Below are 23,185 nucleotides of genomic sequence, written 5' to 3' on the forward strand. Positions count from 1 at the left end.
CAGTTTTTCCATCTTTTCTGGCTGAAGTAGGGCAGTTACTGTCTAGTTCGGTCTTGCTATAGGTTGCCCCGTTCCTGTTTGACTAAAGAAAACCAGCTTTTCTTGGGGCTTTTCGTCTGTGTTCATTGGTGTTTCCAGGTTGCAAGCTTCTCTAGCATGCAGGATGGGATATATGAGGCAAAAAGAAAACCCAGGGAACTCACCACCATATCATTTCTCAGGTATGAAGGTCCCCAGCTGATCTGCCTTTCTCTCTCCATATTTCATAATTGTCTTAAGTTTGCTTTATGCATAATATCCAGGGGCTTTAGTTGTACTTAGCAGGGAAAATAGGAAGAGTACGTATTTACTTGTCTCGTAACTGGAAATTCTAACTAACGAATTGTTCCTTTTTACTGCTGAGTAGTAATCTACTGTATGGAGGTACCACAACTTGTTTAGCCATTCACCAATTGATAAGGCATTTGCTTTTGGTTTTTGGCTATTATGAATATTCTTGTACAAGCTATTGGGTGGACATATATTTTCATAATTGAGGTAAATATCTAGATAAAAGATTGCTGGATCTATGTTTAACTTTATCAGAAACAGCCAAACTATTTTCAAAAGTGGTTGTATTGTTTGACATTTCCCACCAAAAATGTATGCGTTACAAGTTGCTCCACATCCACATCAACACTTGGAACTGTCAATCTTTAAATTTTTAGCTATTCTAAAAAATGTATAGTGATATCTCATTGTGATTTTGTGTTTCCTTAATGACTAATGATGTTGAGTATCATTTCACATGCTTACTGGCCAACCCTAACTCTTCTTCTTTGTGAAGTTGTGTATTGAAATTGCTATTTTTTAATCATTATCTCCCTTATTATTGAATTGTGGTCTCTTTATATACTCTGGATATAGTCCTTTAACAAATATACTCTGCAAATATTTCCTTCTTGTCCATATTTTGTTTTTTCGTTTATTTAACAGTGACTTTTGAAGAACAGAAAAATTTAATTTTAATGAAGTCCAATTTATCAATTTTTTCTTTTATGGTTCATGCTTTGTGTCCTTTTTAGGAAATCTTTGCCAACCAAAAGACACAAAGATTTGCTCATATGTTTCCTTCTAGAAGTTTTAGAGGTTTTACATTTAGATCTGTGATCTATTTTAAAAGCTATTGTTAAAAATATGGCATAAAGTAAGGGTTGAGATTAATTTTATTGTATATAGATGGCCAACAGTTCCAATATTGTTAGCTAAAACTCCTTCCGCTACTGAATTGCCTTGGAACTTTTGACAAAAATTAATTAAAAATTAAACTAATAAGTGTAAGGGTTTATTTCTGAACTCTACTCTGTCCTGTTGATGTTTATGTCCATTCTTATCCCAACACCCCATGACTTGATTACAGGTAGCTCTTAGTAAATCCTGAAATAAGATAGTGTGAGTCCTCCAACTTGTTCTTTTTCAAAAGTGTTTTGGCTACTTTAGGTCCTTTGCATTTCTGTATAAATACGAAGCTTACCTTACTGGTTTCTTTAAAAAAAAAAAAAATGCCTGCTGGTATTTTGTTTGGCGTTGTATCAACTCCCTAGATCAATTTGGAAAGAACTGACATCTTTACAATAATCAGCCTTCCATTCCATGAACACAGTTTATCTCTCCATTTTAGATTTTATCTCATCAATACACAAAATCTTGTATGCACGTTTATCCCTAAAGTATGTAATGTTTTTGGGGCGCCTGGGTGGCACAGTCATTAAACTTCTGCCTTAGGCTCAGGGCATGATCCCAGAGTCCTGGGATCGAGCCCCACATTGGGCTCCTCCACTGGGAGCCTGCTTCTTCCTCTCCCACTCCCCCTGCTTGTGTTCCCTCTCTCGCTGGCTGGCTTTCTCTGTGTCAAATAAATAAATACAATCTTAAGAAAAAAAAAGTATGTAATGTTTTTGATGTGATTATAGTGTTTTAAAATTTTCAATTTCTAATTCTTGTTAGAAATATAACTGAGTTTTATTGATCTTGTATCCTGTGAACTTGCTAATAATAAATTCACTTATTAGTTTTTAGTAGTATTTTTGTATATTCTTTGGGATTTTCTACATAAATGACTTTTCTGTTAACAGTTTTACTCCCTTTATTATCTATGTATGTGCACACACATACTTTTTTAAAAGATAAAACACCTTATGAGTTCATACTAACAATTCAAATTCAAGTTTGCAAAGTTTTTATCATTCATCTTTTAATTATATCTTTTTTTTTTTTTTTTACCACTGAGAATCTTGGTTCTCAAGGACAGAAAAGGATGAAGAATTAGATTATCACATTCATTTTTTTCTTTTTTTTTGTTTTTACTACTTCATTATTGGTATATAGAAATGTAACAGATTTTATTCATTTTCTTTATCCCATATTGTCCACTCAACAGCCTCGATAATGAGACCAATATGATAACTGAAAATATGATTAAATAATTTTTTACACTGTTGTTCATTTTCTTTTTTTTTTTTTTAAAGATTTCTTATTTATTTATTCGACAGAGACAGCCAGCGAGAGAGGGAACACAAGCAAGGGGAGAGGGAGAGGAAGAAGCAGGCTCATAGCAGAGGAGCCTGACGTGGGGCTCGATCCCACAACGCCGGGATCACGCCCTGAGCCGAAGGCAGATGCTTAACCGCTGTGCCACCCAGGCGCCCCGCTGTTGTTCATTTTCTAATAGCTGTACTATATCTACTTTGTCAGATTATATACCCATTACAAACTATAGCCTCTCTTCCTTATTTCTTTTACTCATAGGTCTTAGGTCTATAAGAACATACATATTTAATGTTCATATCAGAAGTAAGCTGAAGTCTCTGTAGTCATTCTGGTTGTCTACAACTCATTCCCATTCTCTAGCAAACTGATTTTGTTGTAGATATTCAAGTTGTTGAATATTTTTATGCAGTGATTTGGGGAGACTCAAAAATAATGCACCATTACTACCATCACCTTCCTAGAATCTCATAGGACAGTGACTTTGTGAAACGAACAGGCCAGATGTCTTGTGAAATGTACTATATTCAGGATTTGTCTGTTTCTTTTTGGTGTCCTTGATTTTATCCTCTGACCCCTACCCTAAATCCATCTTCCTATTATTCCACTCCATGTCTAAAGGTTTGAATGTAATTTGAGGGTGGGTGGGAGAGAATGGACAAGAATATTCAGGTATGCAGTATTCTGGACACTGTCCAGCATATCAGGAGGTATATTTTTTAGGTTTGTCACTATCAGCGATGCTACGTTTGGGTCACTTAACAAGGTGGTGACGTGGCCAGATCTCTCCTTTGTAAAAGTACATTTTCCACTTTAACAATCATGAAGGTTTTTGTGGGGTAAAATGTGAATATCTTCTTCCCCCAAAACTTTTCAACTAATGGTGTTAGCATCCACCGACAATCTGCCTAAATCAATTATTTTGTAGAATTTGAAAATCACCATGAAAAACCCTCTATTATTCATTTCTACACTTTCTTTTTTTTTTTTTTAAGATTTTATCTATTTATTTGACAGAGATAGAGACAGCTGGCGAGAGAGGGAACACAAGCAGGGGGAGCGGGAGAGGAAGAAGCAGGCTCATAGCAGAGGAGCCTGACGTGGGGCTCGATCCCATTACGCCGGGATCACGCCCTGAGCCGAAGGCAGACGCTTAACCGCTGTGCCACCCAGGCGCCCCCATTTCTACACTTTCAAGCTGGCATTCTTCTGTAAAGAGCTTTCAATTGGGGATGAACGAGAGCTTCCTAAAAAGGCAGCACAAAAACTTAATTATTTCCCTTTAATTACCCATTTTCAGAATAGGATGCTGGTATAACATTCAACTCCACTGTTAGCAAATAAATTTTAATGTTCTTTTTTTGAATAGCAATAGGGAAACTCACAGATTTTATTTATCTAATGGGCCATTATCAACTACATTCATTCTTTCTTACATTTAAATTGTCTCATTTTTAGCCAGTGCTCTTCCAATTGACTCTTGTATCCTCTTGAATCATCCGCATTAGTCTTTGAGCACTTCCTTGCTGTCTAGCACAAGATATCCCAGGCTCACTTTATCTCTTTTCCTGCCTCCAGACATGAAATTAGCCATTTTTCCAAGGTGCATTGGTCGTTGTTGTTGTTGTTCTTCTTCTCCCCCTCCCCCTTCTTCTTCTTTTTAAGTAGGCTCTACTCCCAGCGTGGGGCTTGAACTCATGACCCCAAGATCAAAAGTCACATGCTCTACGGGCTGAGACAACCAGTGCCCTGCATCTACGGTTCCTTTTAATGATATTTAGAAACCAACCTTTGAATACCAGAGTTGCTCATAGCTACTGGAGTTTCACTGCTTTTAAGGTCTTTTGGGATGACAGAAGTAGTATTATATACCTACTTATATTCACATTGATACTTCCAATTCAAATAGAACATTACAAAGTTTCTCCTTAATTTCTTATGCATTATATTTGTATCTTTTTGCATTTACATACAATGAAAATCTTATTTCCTAATTAATTTACTTATTCAGTTCATCCTAAAGTATATCTAAAATAGTTTAAACACTGCATACTAGTTTAAGTTTTCTTTGCAGTTTTAAAATTTTGTTTTGTTTTGGGGGCGCCTGGGTAGCGCAGTCGTTGGGCGGCTGTCTTCGGCTCAGGGCATGATCCTGATGTTCCGGGATTGAGTCCCACATCGGGCTCCTCCGCTGGGAGCCTGCTTCCTCCTCTCCTACTCCCCCTGCTTGTGTTCCCTCTCTCGCTGGCTGTCTCTCTGTCACATAAATAAATAAAAAATCTTTAAAAAAATTTTTTTTTGTTTTGTTTTGGCTTTAAACTGTATCCCACTAAAAAGTACAATATTCAAAAGCCACTTAAAATAATTCTTTCCTCTGTGTATAGAACCAACTTCACATAAAATTAAGTTCATTTGTTTCATGATTCCAAATTTTACACTTTGCTTTTCCTCCTGTTTTATTTTTTTTTAATATATAAAAAATATAAATGGTTTAAAAGTCAAAACTATATAAAAAGGTACTCAGGCCTGGCTTTCCTTTCTTACCTTCTCACCCCAGGTAATCATTTTTATTAGTTTGTGTTATCCTATTTCTTTCTGCAAAGTAAATAAATGTATTTAAAAAATATTTCTAATTTCTTCCTTTATATACCTATTCCACACCTTGCTTTTCTCACTTGCCACACCCTAGAAATCACTGCATATCAGTACAAAGAGACAATCATTGTGTTTTAAAGCACTGCACAGTACTCCATTGTGTGGGTGTTACAGTTATATAATCAGGCCTCTATTGACAGACATTTGGGTCATCTCCAATGTCTACTGCTACAAACAATGTGGCAATGAATAACCTTATGCACGTGTTGTTTATTTGTGGGAGTTTATTCTCAGTGTAGATTCCTAATAGTGAAATTACTGGACCGAAAGTTAATCTTCCTAGTTTTCCCAAATCCCTTGTTTATAGAAGCTGTACCATATTATACTCCTACCAGCAATGCATCAGACTGCCTTTTTCTCCATCATCTACCCAATAAAATGTTTCCAAACATTTTTTATCACAGGGTAATTTTACTTTGCATTTTTTTTATACGTGAGAATAAGCATCTTTCTCATGTGTTTTATGAGCCATTCTTTTTTGTTATTGTGAACTGTTTATGACACATCCATTTTTTTCTGTTAGGCTTTCCTCACTGCCTGGTTATCAGATTATCCATCCATGTTTTTTCCAGTATTTGAATGCTTTTATTTTTTACATTCAAATGTGGTACTTTTGAAATGGCAGATTCCAGCTTGGGAAAAGTATCAGACAAACCTGAAAAATCTTGTGGTACCAGAAAGTAAGGAAGGAATAAATGATGAAGACATGTCAAAAGGATACAGAAACCAAATCGAAGGGGCTTCTACTGGCCAAATCTGGGACAATTTGAGCAATAAAATAAATGATAAATCATAATCCATAAAAAAAGAATCCATGACAGTGTGCAGATGTAAATGAACGACTGATTGGGGAGGAAGGAAAGCTCTTCCTCACAGCAGAATTCTAACCATAAAATGTAGATGAAATCACAGAATTAGGAAAAAACTGCCATTTGGCAACCAACACAATAATAATGGTTTCAAGCAAGAATCCTCAATAGATGCTAAAAATAGTAAAAGCAAGTAATCAAGAACAGATTTACAGAGTTTCAAGGTATTTCCCCACAAAGACACTTGTCTCAGGTTGTGTTCTCTGGAATCAGACGCTGAGAGAGAGTTTGGGGTACAAGCTATGTACTAAGGAGAAATCTAACTGCAGTGCAGGCTTATCGAAATCTTGGCCAACTAGCAGAGAGCTCTAAAGCAGTTCCCTTCTCACTCAGGCACTGAATGCAGGCTGGCACAGGAAGGGCGTGACCTTGCATGAAGTTAGTCACGTCGAAAGAGCTAACTGCTAGAAGCTGTCGGCTGACCACAATTGCCACAACTGAGCAGTAAGTCCTTCCTCGAAGGATCTGTGTGGTGCACCTGAGTCTACCAAAATACTTATTAATTACAAAGAAAAATCATACCTTTACAGAATGGAGAAACTTGGCAGATACCACCTGAAGTGGTGACTAAAGTTAATAGTCCTAGAAATGGTACATTCAATGATGGAGCATCACTTTTATGGTATTCTTCCTAAAAATGTATACTTTGAATCGAATCATGAGGAAACATCAGACAAACCTAATTTGAGGGACATTCTACAAAACAAGCCTATACCCTTCAAAATTGTTATGGTCATGAAAGAGAAGGCAACACTGAGGAACTCTTCCAGATTAAAGGACACTAAAGAGGCAATGATAACTGCAGTGTGTGATCACAGGCTGGACTGCGGAGCAAAGGGGATTAGTGAGGCAACTGGTGAAGTCTGAATAAAGCTTACAGATTGTAGTAGCACTTTATCAGTGCTAATTTCATGATTTTGATAATTGTACTCTTGGTTTTTTGGGGTTTTTTTTAGATTTTTATTTATTTATTTGACAGAGATAGAGACAGCCAGCGAGAGAGGGAACACAAGCAGGGGGAGTGGGAGAGGAAGAAGCAGGCTCACAGCAGAGGAGCCTGATGTGGGGCTCGATCCCATAACGCCAGGATCACGCCCTGAGCCGAAGGCAGACGCTTAACCGCTGCGCCACCCAGGCGCCCCTGTACTCTTGGTTTTATATATAAAATATAAGATTTTATATAAGAAATGTAAGCATATATGAGAAAATGTTCTTTGTTATAGATTGAATGTGTGTGTCCCCCTCTAAAATTCATGCTAAATCCTAATGCCCTATGTGATGGTATTGAAGATAGGGCCTTTGGGAAGTGATTAGATCATGAAGGTGAAGGCTTCACGAATGGGATTAGTGCCCTTTTAAGAGACCTCAGAGAGATCCCTAGTCCCTTCTTCCATGTGATGATACAGTGAAAAGATGGCCATCTAAGAACCAGGAAGTGGGCCCTCACCAGACAACAAATCTGCCGGTGCCCTGATGTGGGACTTCCCAGATTCCAGGACTATGAGAAATGAATTTCTGTTGTTTATAAGCCACCTGGTCTGTGGTATTCTGTTACAGAAGCTTGAACAGAAAGACATTCTTGTTCTTAGGAAATATCACTGAGGTATTTATTGGTAAAGGGACATTATATCTGCAATTTATTCTCAAACTGTTTCAGAGAGAGGATGAATAACAAAGAACATGTAGCAAATAATAACATTTAAGGAATCAGGGTGAAGGATATAAGAAAATTCTTTGTACTATTTTTCACAAGTCTGAAATTATTTTAAAATTAAAAGTTTAAAATATAAGAAAAGAAGAAAAAATAAGATATTATCAATTTGTAGTTTATCCTTGGAATATCATATGAGGTATGAACCTGATGTTATCTATCACAAAATATCTATTCAGTTGTTCCATCTGTTCCTCTGTGATTTGAAATGCTTCTTTTATCACGTTCTAAATTTCTATAATTACTATTTCTGGACACTCTCTTCTGTTCCATTGGCTATATGTCTGTCCACACACCATAACATACAATTGTTTTTATAACAGACTTTGTTTTTTAGAGCAGTTTTAGGTTTGGAGCAAAACTGAACAGAAACTAGAGAGTTCTCGGGGCGCCTGGGTGGCATAGCAGTTAAGCGTCTGCCTTCGGCTCAGGCCGTGATCCCAGCGTTATGGGATCGAGCCCCACATCAGGCTCCTCAGCTAGGAGCCTGCTTCTTCCTCTCCCACTCCCCCTGCTTGTGTTCCCTCTCTCGCTGGCTGTCTCTATCTCTGTCGAATAAATAAATAAAATCTTAAAAAAAAGAAAAAAAAGAAACTAGAGAGTTCTCATAAGTCCCCTACCCCAACAGTTTTAATTACACAGGCTTTGCGGTTTAAAACGTGGTAGCGTAGGGTTTGCCACTTTTCTAACTCTTCTTTTTCAGAGGTTTCCTGATTCTTTCCTGTTTATTTTTCCCTATGACTTTTAGGATCACCTTGTCTAGTGCCAGAAAAAAGAAAACTTATTGGGAATAGAAATCATTTATACCTTAACTTGGGGAGAACAGAAATCTTTGTAATGTTGAGTTATTCCATCCATGAACATGAGATATGCAATGTCTTTCCACTTGTTCAAGTCTACGTTTGCATTTTTCAAGAATGTTTTCCTCTTACAGATCTGGCATATTTTTTAAGTTTATTCTTAAGTATTTTATCTTTTTGATGTTAGTGGAAACAGACTTTCTTCCACCATGTTTTCAAACAAATTATTATGTATATATAGAAAGTACTGGTTTTTGTTTGCTAATTTTACTCAATTCTTTTTTGTTTAGGTATTCTGTTGTTATTGGATCCTCTTGGCTTTTCAACATATACTATCATATCATCTATACACAGAAATAGCTTTCCCCCTTCCTTTCCTTCTAATGCTTCTAATTATTTTCTCTTGATTGAATATGGTATTTGATTTTGTTAATACAGTACAATGTTACACAGCAATGGCCATGGTAATAAGCATCTTTTGTTTCTGGTTTTAGCAGAAACTGATCAAGTATTTTGTGTTGTGTGCAATTTTGTACAAAAACCACTTATTCCTATTTTACTAAGCCTTTTTTAAAATTAGGAATATATGTAGGGATTTTTCAAGTACCTTTTTGTCATTTATAGAAATAATGATTTTTCTTTCTAAATGATGAATTTAATTACAACAGGTAAGTAGAAGAAATTAGCTATTACTCCTCATATCTACTGGTAACAACACTTTTTTCAGAGGCACAGTCCCTTCAGTATTGATCTGCTCCCCATTCCCCCCTAACACCACTATTGGAAGCTTTGTTCCCCAAATCAACAACTATCTAAGTCTAAAAGGCTTTAAATAGGTGTTTCATGAAAAAAAAGATTATGGCAAAAAAAGGTTTAGAGAAATACTGGGTTAAACAGATTTAGATACTTAGTTACAGCAGGGTTCCTTAAAACTTGTAATATGCATAAAATACTTAGGAATAAACTTAACCAGAATGAAGGGGGGTAAACAGAAGGGGGCATGAGAGACTATGGACTCTGGGAAACAAACTGAGAGCTTCAGAGGGGAGGGGAGTGGGGGACTGGGATAGGCCGGTGATGGGTAGTAAGGAGGGCACATATTGCATGGTGCACTGCGTGTTATACGCAAATAATGAATCATGGAACACTACATCAAAAACTAAGGATATACTGTATGGTGACTAACATAACATAATAAAAAATTATTATTAAACAAAAAAAGAGGAATAAACTTAACCAAAGAGGTGAGAGACATGTACTTTGAAAACTATAAAACACTGGTGAAAGAATTTGAAGACAACACAAAGAGAAATGGAAAGACATTCCATGCTCATGGGTCAAAAGAACAAATATTGTTAAGATGTCTATATTACCCAAAGCAATCTACATATTTAATACAATCCGTATCAAAACACCAACGGCATTTTTCACAGAACTAGAACAAACAATCCTAAAATTTGTATGGAACCACAAAAGAACCCAAATAGCCAAAACAATCTTGAAAAAGAAAAACAAAATTGGAGGTATCACAATTCCAGACTTCATGTTACATTACAAATCTACCGTGATCAAAACAGTATAGTACTGACATAAAAACAGACACAGAGATCAATGGAAAAGAACAGAAAGCCCATAAATAAATTTGTAATTATATGATCAATTAATCTTCAACAAAGCAGTAAAGAATATCCAATGGGAAACAGACAGTCTATTCAACAAATGGTATTGGAGAAACTGGACCACTTTCTTTCACCACACACATAATAAACTCAAACTGGATTAAAGACCTAAATATTGAGACCTGAAACCATAAAAATCCTTGAAGACAGCAAAGGCAGTAAACCTCTTTGACATTGGCCATAGCAACTTCTTACTAGATATGTCTCCTGAGGGAAAGGGAAAGGAAGCAAAAGCAAAAATAAACTATTGGGACTTCATCAAAATAAAAAGCTTCTGCACAGCAAAGGAAACAACTAACAAAACTAAAAGATAACCTACTGAATGGGAGGAGATGTTTGCAAATGACATATCTAATAACAAGTTAGTATCCAAAATACATAAAGAACTTATACAACTCAACACCAAAAAAAACCAAATAATGCAATTAAAAATGGGAAGAAGACATGAACAGACATTTCTCCAAAAAAGACATACAGATGGCCAACAGACACATGGAAATATGCTAAACATCATTCATCATCAAGGAAATGCAAATCAAAACCACAATGAGATATCACCTCACACCTGTCAGAGTGGCTAAAATAAAAAACTCAAGAAATAACAAGTGTTGGTGAGGATGTGGAGAAAAAGGAACCTTTGTACACTGTTGGTGGGAATGCAAACTGGTGCAGTCATCATGGAAGACAGTATGGAGGTTCCTCAAAAAAATAAAAACAGAACTACTCTATGACCCAGGAATCACACTGCTGGGTAATTACTCAAAGAACATGAAAACACTAATTTGAAGGGATATATGCACTCCTATGTTTATTGCAGCACTATTTACAATAGACAAAGTATAGAAGCTGCCCAAATGTCAACAGATGAATGGATAAAGAAGATGTGATATATATTTACAACAGAATATTATTCAGCCATAAAGAAGAATGAAATCTTGCCATTTGCAACAATGATCTAGAGAGTATAATGGTAAGTGAAATAAGCCAGTCAGAGAAAGACAAATACCATATGGTTTCACTCATGTGAAATTTAAGAAACAAAACAAATGAACAAAGGGAGGGGGAGAGACAAACCAAAAAACTGGCTCTTAACTACAGAGAACAAACTGATGGTTACCAGAGGTGACGTGGGTGGGGGGATGGGTGAAATCTGCAAAGGGGATTAAGAGTACACTTATCTTGATGAGTACAAGTAATATATGGAACTGCTGAATCACTATATTGTACACCTGAAACTAATATAACACTGTTAATTACACTGGAATTTTAAAATAAAACTTGTAGTATGCAAATGATCACTATAATGTTAAAGATATGGACTACTATACGAAGTTTAAATGCATCTGACCATGCACATTTATACATCTTTGTATTCCTAGTGTCAAATACAGCACTTAGAACACTGTAAGCACAAAGCAGGGTAGGAAGAAAGTGAAAGAGGAAGTACTTATTTTACATGGCGTAATCAGAAAAGCCTTTCTGACAGTTGAGTATTTTAAAAGAAATCTAGATAGAACTAGCCATGTGGAATCTGGGAGGAAATCATCCCAAGCAGAAAGAGAAGGAAGTACAAAGGTCCTCAAGTGGGATGATGCATGGCCTGATAGATGAAAAGCAAGGAGGCCTGTTTGGCTGAAGCAGAGTTGGCAAAGGAAGAGATAAGTCAAAATTAGTGGCAGATCAGAGCATTTAGGGCCTTAGAGACTACAGAAAGAACTTTGGATCTCATTATGGGCGAAGAGGAAAGCCACTGGAGGGTGCTGAACAGAGGAGTAATAATCTTGCCTTGGATTTTAAAAGATTCATGCTGGCATTTTGGGGGGACACAATATACTGTTAGGAAGCTACTGCATATGTGTACATGGTATTTGTCATAGCAATGACCCCCTCCACTTCTACTTTTTAAATACTTGTAAAAAGTGTACCAGTATCCACAGAAAAATAAGAACCACAGAAGAAGAAAAAACCAGTATAAATTCACACTAGTGATATACGCAATCAACATATCCAATAACATTTTGCTGTTATTATTTCCATCAGGTGCTGATGATATCCTTTTCATGCAATTAGTTTTAAAAGCTTCCCTGAAGACTTTACACTTAATAAGTTCACATTTATTTTTATGTTGTTCAATTAGTATGTTAACAAATATTATTCCTCCTGTGATTCCAACTGGGAGGGCCGAAGTCCACATTATTAAGTATAATGAAGCACTGGAAAGAGTGAGAAAACACAGAGAACAGAAATGTTTTAAAAACAATTTTAGGGCACCTGGGTGGCTAGTCAGTTAAACGTCTGCCTTCGGCTCAGGTCATGATCCCAGGGTCCTGGGATCGAGTTCCATATCGGGCACCCTGCTTCTCCCTCTGCCTCTGCCTCCCTATCTCTCATAAATAAATAAATAAAATCTTCAAAAAAAAAATTTTTTTTTAAAGATTTTTATTTATTTATTTGACAGAGATAGAGACAGCCAGCGAGAGAGGGAACACAAGCAGGGGGATGGGGAGAGGAAGAAGCAGGCTCACAGTGGAGTAGCCTGATGTGGGGCTCGATCCCATAACGCTGGGATCACGCCCTGAGCTGAAGGCAGACGCCCAACCGCTGTGCCACCCAGGCGCCCCTCAAAAAAAATTTTTAAACAATCTTTATCATCAAGGAATATGGATCTCTATCTTAGAGAAATCTATTCTCCATAAAACCATTATCACCATTATTTGTGACCTCCTACTTCAGTTAAGTGTAAGTGCCCATCTGCTTAAGATAATGTGCTGCATATTTCAGCAATACCTAAATCGGTGTAGCTTATCTGCTTATAAGAATAGTGTCAGGTATTAATCTCCTTAAAGTCCCACATGATGTGAAGGCCTCCCTCCCTTAAACAACATACTCTCCCACACACATACTCTGGATACAACCAGCAGCTCATGCAAAACAGGCACATGCTTTCACAATATGATCTTCAAATACAGCCAATTAAGAAGAGAATACTAAAAAATATGCTTTCACTCACTAAAGATGGGGAGGGGAGGTTTAAAAACAAACTAAGAATTAAAAATAAAGAAACAAAGAAAACTCCCACCAAAAAAAGGACAAAAAAAGGAAGGCAAGAAAAAATATGCTAGTGGCTGTTTAAATCTTCTCCCCATCTCCAGTAATATTTGAAAGCCTACTCTGCTAAGAACTTTACATTATTTTGTAAGACAGGTATTATTCCATTTTATAGCTCGGGAACAAGTTCAGAGAGGTTACTTTATGAAGATCATTCAACAAGTATTAAAGTATAGCCAGGAGGCCAGTGTGACAGCTGTAGAAACAAAGGAAGAGTGGAGAGGAAATTATGTCAGAGAAGTAATGAGGAGAGGAGTCCATGGTAAACACTTTAGGTGGTCCACTGAACAAGACAGGAAGCCAGCCAAGGTTTTCAGAAGAGGAGTGACCAATCTGGTATTGATTTTAAAGGGACTATTCTGGCTGCTCTGTGCAGAATGGACAAGGTACAGGGTGAGGATGGGGGTGGACTGAGGAGGGAGAGACAAAATATAAGAGCACAGTACTACAAGGATATAGATAATGTGATAACCACCCAAAACTTAGTGACTTTAAACAACCACCAAGTATTATTTCCTCTAACTGTGTGGGTCAATGGTCCAGGCTATAATCAGCTGGACTGTTTTTTCTACTAGCTGTAGTCAACTGGCAGCTCAACTGGGGCAGGAGACTCTAAGACGGACTCATCCACACATCAGGGGCTTTGGCACTTACCTCATCTTGGCTGGGCCTCTCTCACCACATAGTCTAGCCCAGACTCCCCTACATGGCAACCAGTTTCAAAAGAGTTAAGGCAGAAGAGCCATACTATCTTGAGTCCTAAGGCTCCAGATCTCACACATCACTTTCACCACATTGTATCGATCAAAGCAAATACAAGGCCAGCCCAGATTCACTGGTGGGCAAAAAGACTCCCCATCTTGATGGGAGGAGGTACAAATTATTGTGGTCATATTTTTCAAGCTGCTCCACAAGACAGAGATTATAGTGGCCTGAACGAATATAGTTGCCATGGTGGTGGTAAGCAGCTGGATTTAATGCCAGGATTTCTCAATTAATTGGATATGGGAAGATTTTTCAACCAAGAAACTAGAAGGATGAAACTCATTTACTGAGCTAGGGTGGGAGGAGTTGGGGGAGAGGGCGGAGAGAGAAATCACTCAGGAGTTTTTGTTTTGGACGTGGTACGTCTGAGATGCCTATTAGATATCCAAGTAGAGATATCTAGTAGATGGTTAGTCTGGAGTTTAGCATGCTATATCTTTGCCACAAACTAGAAGAGGCCAGGGGAAAAGGAAAGTTTTATTTGTATCACTAAGGTATAATGGTCTTCTTCCAAATAGTCTGCCATAGTTTTTAACTGTCCAGCACCTTTTCCTTCATCTATCTTGTCTTATTAGAAACAGTGAAGAACCAAAGAAGATTCAGTTTATGTAGAAGAAAATATAAAAGCTCTTTTTGCTCATTTGGGTTGGGTTTTTTTGGATATTCATTTATAGAGCTCTCTCAGACCAGTTTGCTTTCTGGTATCAACAAAAAATAACATAAAAGCAGATTAACTCACTAGCAGTCAAAGGAAAAAAAAAATCTGTTCTTTAGAAAAAGAAAAAAAGGAAAGAAGGCTGGGATAATTATAGAGCGCAAATAAAAAGGTTTGCAGGGCACTATAGCTTTTAAAGGCAAATTATATAGAAAATTACTACACTCCAGCATCTGAAAACAGATAGGAAATAACAAAATAAGAAGGTTTTAAAAAATATCCTAATTCACATCTTAACTTTTCCTATAATTATGTCAACCACTGGGGATGAGATATAGGGAGCCAAATTTTTTTTTCTCTAAATAATATCAGTATAATTTCAAAGCATCACTGATTCATTATCCAAAACAAAGACTCTACAACCAATAAGCAAGATCATCTATCTAGCCTTTAACCCTGAAGACTACTGAAATATATGTTTGGTAATCATACTTTCATTAATATTGTTACAGTGGATGTTTGTTCTAACATATTCAAACATGATTCAAGAGAGTTTATGACTGTATGCTTCTCTTCAATTCAACACATATTAACTGAATGTTTATTAGTAATTAGACTCTCTAGTAGATGCAAAGATGAGCAAGACCCAAACATACTGAAATCTTGTAGGCAGGATTTTTCAAATACTTAAATCTGATATAATAAAATAGTACACACTTTTTATTTATATTCTAATTCAATGCACAAATGATTTGTGGAGGCTTACCAGAAATAATATTATTAAATAAAGCTGTGAATATATTTTAAAAACAGAAAAATACAAATTAGATGTGAAGTAGAGATTAAGGGGAGAAATAATCAATGCATGCTACAACACAGAGAAACCTCAAAAACATGTAAAAGACACGAAACACAAAAGACCACTTATAACTCCATTTACATGAGATGTCCAAGAAAGGCATACAGATAGGGAACACATATTAGAGGTTGCCTGGGGCTGGGAACAGGAATTAACCATTATTAGGTATGAGGGATCTGACAAAAGTGACTGATATGTTCTAAAAATGAATGGTCTTATAACAGCACAACTCGGTAAGCTTACTGAAAACCATTGCATTGTACATCTCAAATGAGTGAATTTTATGGTATGTAAATTATATGTTACAAAGTTTTTTTTAAAAAGGTTAAATAAAAATGTTTATAGACATAAAAAAGCTGAAAATAATTCATCACCAGTGATATGCCTTATAATAAATGTTAAAGCAAGCCCTCAAGGGCGCCTGGGTGGCTCAGATATTAAGCAGCTGCCTTCGGCTCAGGTCACGATCCCAGGGTCCTGGGATGGAGCCCCGACATCATCATCATCATCATCATCAGGCTCCGTGCTCAGCGGGGAGCCAGCTTCTCCCTTTTCCTTTGCTGTTTCCCCTGCTTGTGCTCTCTCGCTCTGTTAGATAAATAAATAGAATCTTAAAAAAAAAAAGAAAAGAAAAGAAAAGAAAAAGAAAGCCCTCAGACAGAGGGAAATAACATGAGAAGGAAATCGGGATCTACAAAAAAGGAAAGTACCAGAAATGGTAACAACATGGGTAAATATGTAAGATTTGTTTTTATATTATTTAAATCTTCTTAAAAGATAATAAATGGTTTAAACAAAATAAGACCAATACAGTGAGTCATAATATAATTTAAAATATAAAAATATAAAAAATTATAAAAATAAAAATAAAAAAACATAAAAAATTATTTTCTCATAATAATAGCATATAAGGCTGGGAGGGAAGAACTGGAAGAGTGTTTTTATAAGGTACTATATGTGAAATAGTATTGCACTTGAAGGTAGATTATGATAAATTAAAGATGTAATCTATAAACCCTAAAGCAAATCACTAAAAAAACAGAGTTACAACTAATAAGCCAACAAAAGTGAGAAAATAGAATCATAAAAAATAACTCAAAAGTCAAAAATCATTAAATAACTCAAAAGAAGGCAGAAGGAGAAGGAAAAGGGAACATAGGATAGGACAGATTAAAAAAACAGCAAACGGTTGAGACTTAAACTTAACTATATCAATAATTACATTAAATGTAAATGGTTGAAACACCCCAATTAAAAGAGAATATACTATAATTGATAATACTGTTGTGTATTTGAAGGTTGCTGAGAGTAAATCTTAAAAATTCCCAACACAAGGAAAAAAAATATGTAACTATGTGTGGTTGATGGATGTTAACCAGGCTTACTGCGGTGATCACCTTATTTCATTATACCAAGTATATTTATATATTAAATTATTGTGTTGTACAGTTGAAACTAATATAAAGTTATATGTCAAATGTAACTCAATAAACAAAAAAAACAAAAAAAGGAAGGAAAAAAAAGCCACAGATTTTCAGACTGAATTTAAAAACAAGACCCAGGGGCGCCTGGGTGGCACAGCGGTTAAGCGCCTGCCTTCGGCTCAGGGCGTGATCCCAGCGTTATGGGATCGAGCCCCACATCAGGCTCCTCCGCTATGAGCCTGCTTCTTCTTCTCCCACTCCCCCTGCTTGTGTTCCCTCTCTCACTGGCTGTCTCTATCTCTGTCGAATAAATAAATAAAATCTTAAAAAAAAATAAAATAAAATAAAAATAAAAACAAGACCCAACTATAGGCTGCTTATGAGAAATGCATTTTTTTTAAAAGTAGGCTCCATGACCAGCTTGGAGTCCAATGTGGGGCTTGAACTCAAAACTCTGAGATCAAGACCTGAGCTGAGATCAAGACTTGGATGCTTAATTGACTGAGCCACCCAGGTGCCCCAAGAAATGCATTTTAAATATAAAGGTTAAAATAAAAGGACAGAAAAAGACCTTCCATGCTAACACTAATCAAAAAGATTAGTGGGCATGTTAATATCTACCAAACTAGATTTCAAAACAAATAATATCACCAGGGGTAAGAAAGTCATTTCATAATGACAAAAGGTCAATTCACCAAGAGAACACTATAATCCTAAACATTGTATGCACCTAATTACAGAGCTGCAAAATGCATGAAGCAAAAATGGACAGAACGACAAAGAGAAAGACACAAATCCATAATTATAGTCATATCTCTCCAAATAAATAATCAATAGAACAAAAAGAAAATTAGCAGGGTGCCTGGGTGGCTTAGCTGGTTAGGTGCCTGCCTTTGGCTCAGGTCATGATCCCGGGGTCCTGGGATTGACCCCTGCATCAGGTTCCCTGCTCAGGGGGAGTCTGCTTCTCCCTCTCTCTCTCTACCCCTACCCCCCACCCGCTCACGCTCACTCTCTCAAATAAATAAATAAAATCTTAAAAAAAAAATCAGCAAGAACATAGGAAACTTGAACAACATTGTCAACTAACTTGCCTTGACATCTATGGAACATTATGACATAATAGAAAACTCTACCCAACAACAATTAGCAAAATACACTGCTGAATACAACAGAATACATTTTTCTCAGATGCACATGAAATGCTTCTACTACAGACCACATTTCAGGCCATAAAACAAGCCTGAGTATATTTTAAAGGACTCAAGTTATGCAAGGTATCTGACCACATGGAATTAAATTCAAAATCAGTAAACAAAAAGGTATCAATAACTCAAATTAGCATACTCCTAAAATAACCCATGGGTCAAAGGATGAAATCCAAAGTGAATTTAGAGAACAATTTTAATTGAATGAAAATGAAGGTACAGGGGCGCCTGGGTGGCACAGCAGTTGAGCATCTGCCTTCGGCTCGGGGCGTGATCCCGGCATTATGGGATCGAGCCCCACATCAGGCTCCTCCGCTATGAGCCTGCTTCTTCCTCTCCCACTCCCCCTGTGTGTTCCCTCTCTCGCTGGCTGTCTCTATCTCTGTTGAATAAATAAATAAAATCTTAAAAAAAAAAAAAGAAAATGAAGGTACAATATATCAACATTGATGGGATGTGAATACAGCAGTATTTAGGAGTATATTTACAAGACTAAACAAATAAGAAATGACTCAAATCAGTGACTTCAGTTTCCACATTATGAAACTAGAAAAAGAGCAAATTAAATCCAGAGTAAAAGAAGGAAAGAAACAATGCATATCATACAAGAAATCAATGAAAAAGAAAACGAAATAATAGAGAAAAATCAATAAAATCAAAAGCTGGTTGTTTTGAAACCAATAAAAAACACTGGAATTAACTCTGGCAAGACACTGTGCTCAATGTTGATACTGAAGCTTGTCTCATTCTAAATTTGAAGGAGACATAGGAATATTAGCTATATAGTCTCAGAGGTCACATTTCTACTCTACATTCATCTCTCTGAAAAGAGGTAAGAGGCATACCCATCCTTGGGCAAACCACATAGCTCTTCCACACAACAGTTTTCTCAGAAGTAAAATAAATGGATTAGATCATCTCTAAAATCTCTTTGGGCTCTGAGGTCCTCCACATGTCAAATAAGAGGTACACATCTACTATTGACAACTATAAATGACCTGAACAAGGTGTCCTGATAAAACCCTGGGAACCTGAATTAGCACTTTCCTCAAAAATAACCATCTTGACCGAAGTGTAAAATTTGGTCAATCCACCCATAAATTCATATGTTTAAATATCAACCTCGGGAGAAAATCAAAAGAGGATTTCAGGGACGCCTGGATGGCTCAGTCAGTTAAGTGTCTGCCTTCAGCTCAAGTCATGATCCCAGGGTCCTAGGATTGAGTCCCACATTGGGCTCCCTGCTCAGCGTGGAGCCTGCTTCTTCCTCTGCCCACTGCTCCCCCTGCTTGTGCTCCTTTCTCTCTGACAAATAAATAAATAAAATCTTAAAAATATATAATTTTTTTTAAAAAAAGAGGATTTCAGTTTAATGTCAAGCACCAATATTACTAATTACTTAATCATTACTTCTCCCCTGTGAGACGGCCATTTTAGATTCATTACTTATTCAATTTTGTCTTCAATATTACTCCATCCAGTAACAGAAGTATACATTTTATATGAGTGTATGTGGTTATAGTTGTAAGTTATAACATATAACTTATATATGTTATGTTACAACATATATAAGTTATAGAGGCTGAAAAGGAATAACTAAGTAGACTAGTCTTGCATAGTAGTTAATTTTAAAAGCATGGGCTCTAGAGCCAAACCACTTGACTTCTAATGATGATTATGCCATTTACTAGTTGTACTACCTTGGACAAATTATTTAACTCTGGACATTTATATGAGCACTAAATAAATTAACACAATAAAGATGTAATTATAATCATCCTTTCCTATCTAGTTTGATTAAAAAAATACCAGAAGCTAAGAAAATTCTATAAAAATTATTAAAACAGCACTTTATTTTTGTGTACTTAGCATATAGTTTTGGGTTTTTTTTTAATGATCTTTTATTATATTATGTTAGTCACCATATAGTACATCCCCGGCTTCCGATGTAAATCTCGATGATTCCTTAGTTGCGTATAGCATATAGTTTTATATTAATTTCAGGTGTATAATATAGTGATCCAACAATTCCACATATTACTCAGTGCTCGACTGTACACTTTTATTTTAAGAATTGAAAGTATATTTATTTTTTTAATTTTTAAAACTTTTCGTATTATGTTCAGTTAGCCAACTGGGGGGGGGGGCGGTGGCAGCAGGGAGAGTGTATGCAGGGAGGGAGAAGCAGACTTCCTGCCCAATAGGGAGGCGGACCAGGGACTTGAGCCCAGAACCCTAGGATCATGACCTGAGCCAAAGGCAGATGCTTAACCAACTGAGCCACCCAGGCACCCTATACTACCTCTTCTTTATCCATTCATCAATCGATGGATACTTGGGCTGCTTCCATAGTTTGGCTATTGTAAATAATGCTAAAACAGCACTTTAAGCTAAACACATTTCACTTAATTTATAGCAAAGTTATACATTGACATATTCCAGTGGGAGGGTCTGTGTTATGAAAACATAAATATATAGAAGTAGTTTAAAAGACAGTTTTACTATGAAAGTGAATGAGCTTTTATGCTGATTCATACAGTCCAGTGATACTGCAGGACCTCCCAAATTCTACCTAGTTAACCTCAGATAACTTAGAAGTATTAAGTGCAGGTCCTATACAAGACCTTTCACTACTGCATATTTTTAAATTCTGTCAAGCATTGGGCCCTAATTGTTGCAGAACATTTTAACTTAATGAAATCCTGGGGTATGATCTCTAAAGGATGGGCCTAAACCCTAACTGAAGTCACGATTTACAAAAAGGGGAACAAATTAACCCCACCCACTACTTGCCCCTAATCATGGAACAATTACAGTTCCAATGACTCACTAGAAGTTACACATATAGTGTAAAGATGTGGATCACAGTGCAATAGCCACTCAATAATTGTACGACCTAACCAAGGACCTGTTTGCTTAGAGTCTCTCATTTCCTACATCTGCAGAAGATACCTATGCTCGGAGATATTGAGGATTAAAGAAAAGAATGAATAAAATGTCTCCTCCATCCGCACTAGCACAAAGCACTTCCCAATTCATATTTATTTCCCTTTCCTTATGTTTAATCTCACCTTTTGATTTTTTTGGACAAAAACCATCTATAGGTTAGGCTGTGCGATTTCAACATAAATGCACATTTTTAGTGTTCCTTCAGAAGCTTTACTTCAAAACTACTATGTAATTAGGATAGGGTAGGAATAATCTTCTGACAGAATTAATTAAGACTGGTCCAACTTTTGGAATAAAAACCCACTTCAGAGTCATTAAGATCAAGTACCATCATAAACCGATGAGAATCCTACGATCACTGTCATTTTTTGGAAGTAGTTTCAAAAAACACCTAAATCTAGTCAATTTTCATTGATTCAAATATTACTATTCAATAACATTCAACAGATTAACTCCACTATTATGTGGCAATGTATTCCACGACTAATTTATTCTGGGCCCATTTGCAGGGATAGTTTTCCTTAAAATTAAATATTCTATAGGTACAATATTATTTTCTTGAAGGAGGTTATTTTCATTTAAAAACCTACCCTCAAACTTTCTGAGCCAAAGCTTTCTCTTTCATGTGCAGAACTCAGGTTTTTTTTTTAATTTTTTTTTATTATATTATGTTAGTCACCATACAGTACATCCCCGGATTCCGATGTAAAGAGAACTCAGTTTTAACCAAGTATTTGACAGTTGTACAAATCCAGAGCCGCCCACAACTGGAGAAGTCTGGATTCCGCCACTTGCAAGTGGAGTGGGTGGTACAACTTCTTTTCATTTCATACTATTAGTTTCAATCTACCTCTTGTGGCTCTTTTTTAAAAGTGTATATACTAAGGGTCCTTTAGAGAACTGTGGTCTGAAGACTAAAACTATATCATTCTGGGATACCAAGGGATTGTTTTTACAAACACCATTTACCATTTGGTCCTAAGTTATCACGAAGAATTGGTATAAAGAGCAGACATACACAGAAGCGGAAGGCTAAAATAACCCTAAAATAGCTGAACACTCAAAGCCTATGAACAATTAACTTAAGGCAGTGCAACCAGTCACTATTACAAACACAATAGGAGCCCTCAAACAGTGTTTTGAGGACAAGCAATTTCCTTCAATCTTAACGGCTACCTTATTCAAATCAGTATCTTTAAATCCTTGAAGTGTACCGCGGTGTTACTCCTTTCTTATCCCAGGGAACCTGGTGAGAAACTGAACTGGCAGTAACGAAAATAAAACAAAACCTTAAAATCTGAGAATGAAAAAAATATAAACCTCCATAATAAACGGACAAGAAAAAAAGAGAATCGGGCTAGATCTCATCTCACTCATTATTTTGGTCTTAACAAAACATTTTGTGTAAGTTACTGGATTCAGACTCGAAAGAAATGAACTTGAAAATGGGTCAGTGCCACCAAAAATCAGAAGCAGGCGCTGATCCGTCTTCTATGGCTAACCTGCCGTCAGCAGGCGACAACGAAAAGACCACCTGCCTTCCCCCACCCACCAGCAGCTCTTCAGGTAACACGGTTTTCTACTCGCGCTGTTGAGGCAATCTAGGAGGAACAGATTTATCTTAAAACATTAACAAAAGCAAAGTGCAACACACACACACACACACACACACACACACACACACACCTTCCACGAAGCTCGGCTCTTCCATTCGAGGAAAACCCGTCTCAGAGCATTCCACCTCAGGAAAACGAGACGCCCGCGGGGGACCGCAGACCCTAGGGCGCTATCACCGCCTCGCTCTGCCCGGATCTCGGCCCGAGCAGCGCGGCTCGACGCCGGGTGTCGCGCACGCCGGAAGGCCGCGCCGCACCGCATCGCACCACGGTGACAAAGCCACGAGCGCGGCGGCATGCTTCCCCCCGGGCCTGGGCCGGACCCCCGCGGCCCGGCTAAGGCAGGCGCAGTCCGGCGGGG

General features: G+C 37.0%; 1 protein-coding gene across 4 annotated transcripts in view; it reads right to left on the minus strand.

Annotated features, from left to right (window-relative positions):
• ZDHHC20 (zinc finger DHHC-type palmitoyltransferase 20) overlaps positions 1-23,137 on the minus strand; it is a 75,616-nt gene extending 52,479 nt beyond the window's left edge. For all 4 annotated transcript variants that reach the window (XM_034664970.1, XM_034664972.1, XM_034664971.1 and 1 more), the window contains exon 1: positions 22,895-23,137. In XM_034664970.1, coding sequence (XP_034520861.1) covers positions 22,895-23,122 — 228 coding nt within the window. In that variant the 5' untranslated portion in view covers positions 23,123-23,137. The remainder of the gene's footprint in view (positions 1-22,894) is intronic.
• Positions 23,138-23,185: the final 48 nt, after the last annotated feature.

Source organism: Ailuropoda melanoleuca, chromosome 7 (genome assembly GCF_002007445.2).
Source record: "Ailuropoda melanoleuca isolate Jingjing chromosome 7, ASM200744v2, whole genome shotgun sequence".
In the NCBI taxonomy this organism is placed as follows: Eukaryota; Metazoa; Chordata; class Mammalia; order Carnivora; family Ursidae; genus Ailuropoda; species Ailuropoda melanoleuca.